The 2,824-nt window shown below is 36.5% G+C and overlaps 1 protein-coding gene across 1 annotated transcript in view; it reads left to right on the forward strand.

Annotated features, from left to right (window-relative positions):
* The first annotated feature begins 173 nt into the window (after positions 1 to 173).
* Positions 174 to 2,824, forward strand: part of SEC23A (Sec23 homolog A (S. cerevisiae)) — an 18,122-nt gene continuing 15,471 nt past the window's right edge. Inside the window, exons 1-4 of the mRNA XM_010193402.1 lie at positions 174 to 254; positions 522 to 608; positions 1,832 to 2,068; positions 2,178 to 2,257. Of these exons, the coding sequence (XP_010191704.1) occupies positions 174 to 254; positions 522 to 608; positions 1,832 to 2,068; positions 2,178 to 2,257 (485 nt within the window). The remainder of the gene's footprint in view (positions 255 to 521; positions 609 to 1,831; positions 2,069 to 2,177; positions 2,258 to 2,824) is intronic.

Raw genomic sequence — 2,824 nt, forward strand, 5'->3', positions numbered from 1 at the left:
GGCTGGTAACCCTTAAACCATAACATATGTCCATGTAAGATTACACTTATTTTGAATTTGTAATATGGGTATTTAGGAGAAGTATATTAGGAACAAGCTTTTTCAAAGTCAATGAGTTTTTTAGAAAATAAAAGAAACTTATCCTAGGGTCAGCGGAGGAAAAATAATTGGTCATGCTTTTCTTGTATTTTTATAGCCAGGTGGATTATCGAGCAAAACTCTGGGCTTGCAACTTCTGTTATCAGAGAAATCAGGTAAGAGCATGAAACGAACATGACATAGAAAGTCTTTTTTTGTAAGGTAAAAGTGAAAATCCTTACTCTTCAAATTGTACTTGCAAACTGAAATTCACAGCAAGAGCACAAGTGTGCAGCTGTATCTTCAGAGATTGCATTGAAATTTTTTTCATGATGGGAACAGGGAACATCTGTTGCAGAGGAAAGTAGTCCGTACCTATGTTTTTGTTTCTGTAGAAGTTATAATCTTTCGTTTATCCTCAATTTCTGTGTTTTTATTTCCAGTTTCCTCCAACCTATGCTGGCATATCTGAAATGAATCAGCCAGCTGAACTTTTACCTCAGTTCTCCAGCATTGAATATGTAGTACAGGTAAAATCATTACATAAAATCTTTAACTATAACCTTGATATACAAAAAGAATTAATAGTTATTTTATTTCTTCACTATGTTTTAATGATTGCAAGTCTATATATACTTGTTAATAGATTGAAACATGTACTTGTTAGTAGCTTGAACACATGTCATCAATTGGAAATGGAAAACAACTTTTTATAAGAACACAAGGATGGCTGATAGGACTGGATTGAAAAAAACAAACAAATGAACAAAAGAACCCCAAGGCCCCAGAAAAAATGGAGGTCTCTTCTAGAGGTGATCTTTCTGTTAGGTCTGTTTCTTTACCAGGAGTTTGTGTTTGTGCTGGGGGTCTGCTTACTGCTGTCGCTTGCTCAAACGATTGCAGTTCAAATTTGCCTGTTGATTCATCTCTCATTGATAATTTGAATTTAAGTTTGTAACTGAATGATTATGAGTTGGTTTCAGGGATAGCTGGTTTAGAGAAAGTGGCTAGTACATAGTCAATGCAGAAGTTCAAATTTTAATATTAATCCTTTTTTTAGGATAGAAGTTACTTGAATAGGAATAGCAAACGGACCTGCAACCCCCCAAACAAAACGATTTGTATTTTGTAGTACAAATTATAAATTCGTGTTCTCTAAATTCCATTTTTGAGGATTAAAATTTGTAAGACTTCAGTGAGGCATTCAGATTAAAAAGAGTGAAGTCCGAACAGAATCTCTGCTTTTTGCCAACTCCTGTAACACAAAGTAAAGGGGATACTTGCTCATAGTACAGCAAGATTAGCTTAGAAAGAATAAAAAGAACCGATGATCTCTAGAGTAAAATTAAGAGGTGAAATACCACAGAATGTTATCAGGTTGGAATATTTTATAGTTGTGAATAATTTTATGACTATCACGTTCACTTGGAGCAATAACAGCTCATTATATATTAAAATATTTATATAATTGACACATGCTCCAAAACTCTCATGAGTTCTTGAAAGGATTTTTTTTTTTCTCCTGTAGTAAGCATTTGAATTTTGTGCAGAGCTCATTATGGTAGGGGTTTCATTCCTCTTTAGCCCCAGGTACTGATTGCTACTTGAGAGGGAGGTAAATTAGATGAAACATTGACATTATTGGTGTGATTAAAATGAAAACTTCTACAAATGTACTTTATTTACAGGATCAAAAATGAAAATAATACTGTGAGATTTGTTTTTCATGAGATTGTATTTGCATTTCTTAAAGCGTGGTCCTCAGATGCCTTTGATATTTCTGTACGTTGTGGACACCTGCATGGAAGATGAAGACTTGCAAGCTCTGAAGGAATCCATGCAAATGTCGCTCAGCCTCCTGCCACCAACTGCGTTAGTTGGTCTCATTACCTTTGGCCGAATGGTGCAAGTTCATGAGCTTGGATGCGAAGGAATTTCCAAAAGTTATGTCTTCAGAGGAACAAAGGACCTATCTGCAAAACAGCTGCAGGTAATGCACAAAAGCATACAAAAAATAAATCATCGGTATGATGCTGATGAAGATAGTCACATAGTCCGTAAACAAGTTTTGTAATAAAATCTTACGTATTTGACTACAGGAAATGCTGGGGCTTACAAAAGTAGCTGTTTCACAAGTTGGTCGGGGTCCTCAAGTGCAGCAGCCACCACCTTCTAACAGGTATTGTTCCTAAAACATCTGAAAACATACCCTGACAATACTGATTTACTGGAAGACTTATGTTATACGACAATGAGAACAGTCAACGGGCAGTCGAACCTTTTGAACAAGCACACATTTACTAAGGGACTAAAGGTTCTAGCCTGTCTCTTTCTTCCCAGTAAAGCCTGTAGGAAAAGACTTAATAGGTGATAGTGAAATCATCTGGGTGATGCTTTGGAAATGTTCTGAAAGGACGTTATGTAGGCATAAGATATAGATGTGTAAGTAGTGATGCTTCTGCTGGTTGGTATGCTGGAAAGTGTTCATAGCAGCTCTAGTGCCCCTTTCTTATGTGGCTATCCAGTTCTGCCTTCTCTTTTTCTCCCCTTTCCACTTCTCTCCCCTTCCCTTCTGTGTCTCATTTGGAAATTGTGGGTTAGTGTTTGATTCTGTGTATGCCACTGTGACAGATTAAGTTGATGAAATGATGAGAGGCAGTTTTGTAGTCTCTGCCTTCCAATAAATCACTGCATTTGCAGACTGCCTGTAGCAGAGAGCATGGGAAATTATTTATATGTTGATGTT

Source organism: Mesitornis unicolor, unplaced genomic scaffold (assembly GCF_000695765.1).
Source record: "Mesitornis unicolor isolate BGI_N332 unplaced genomic scaffold, ASM69576v1 scaffold9691, whole genome shotgun sequence".
NCBI lineage: Eukaryota > Metazoa > Chordata > Aves > Mesitornithiformes > Mesitornithidae > Mesitornis > Mesitornis unicolor.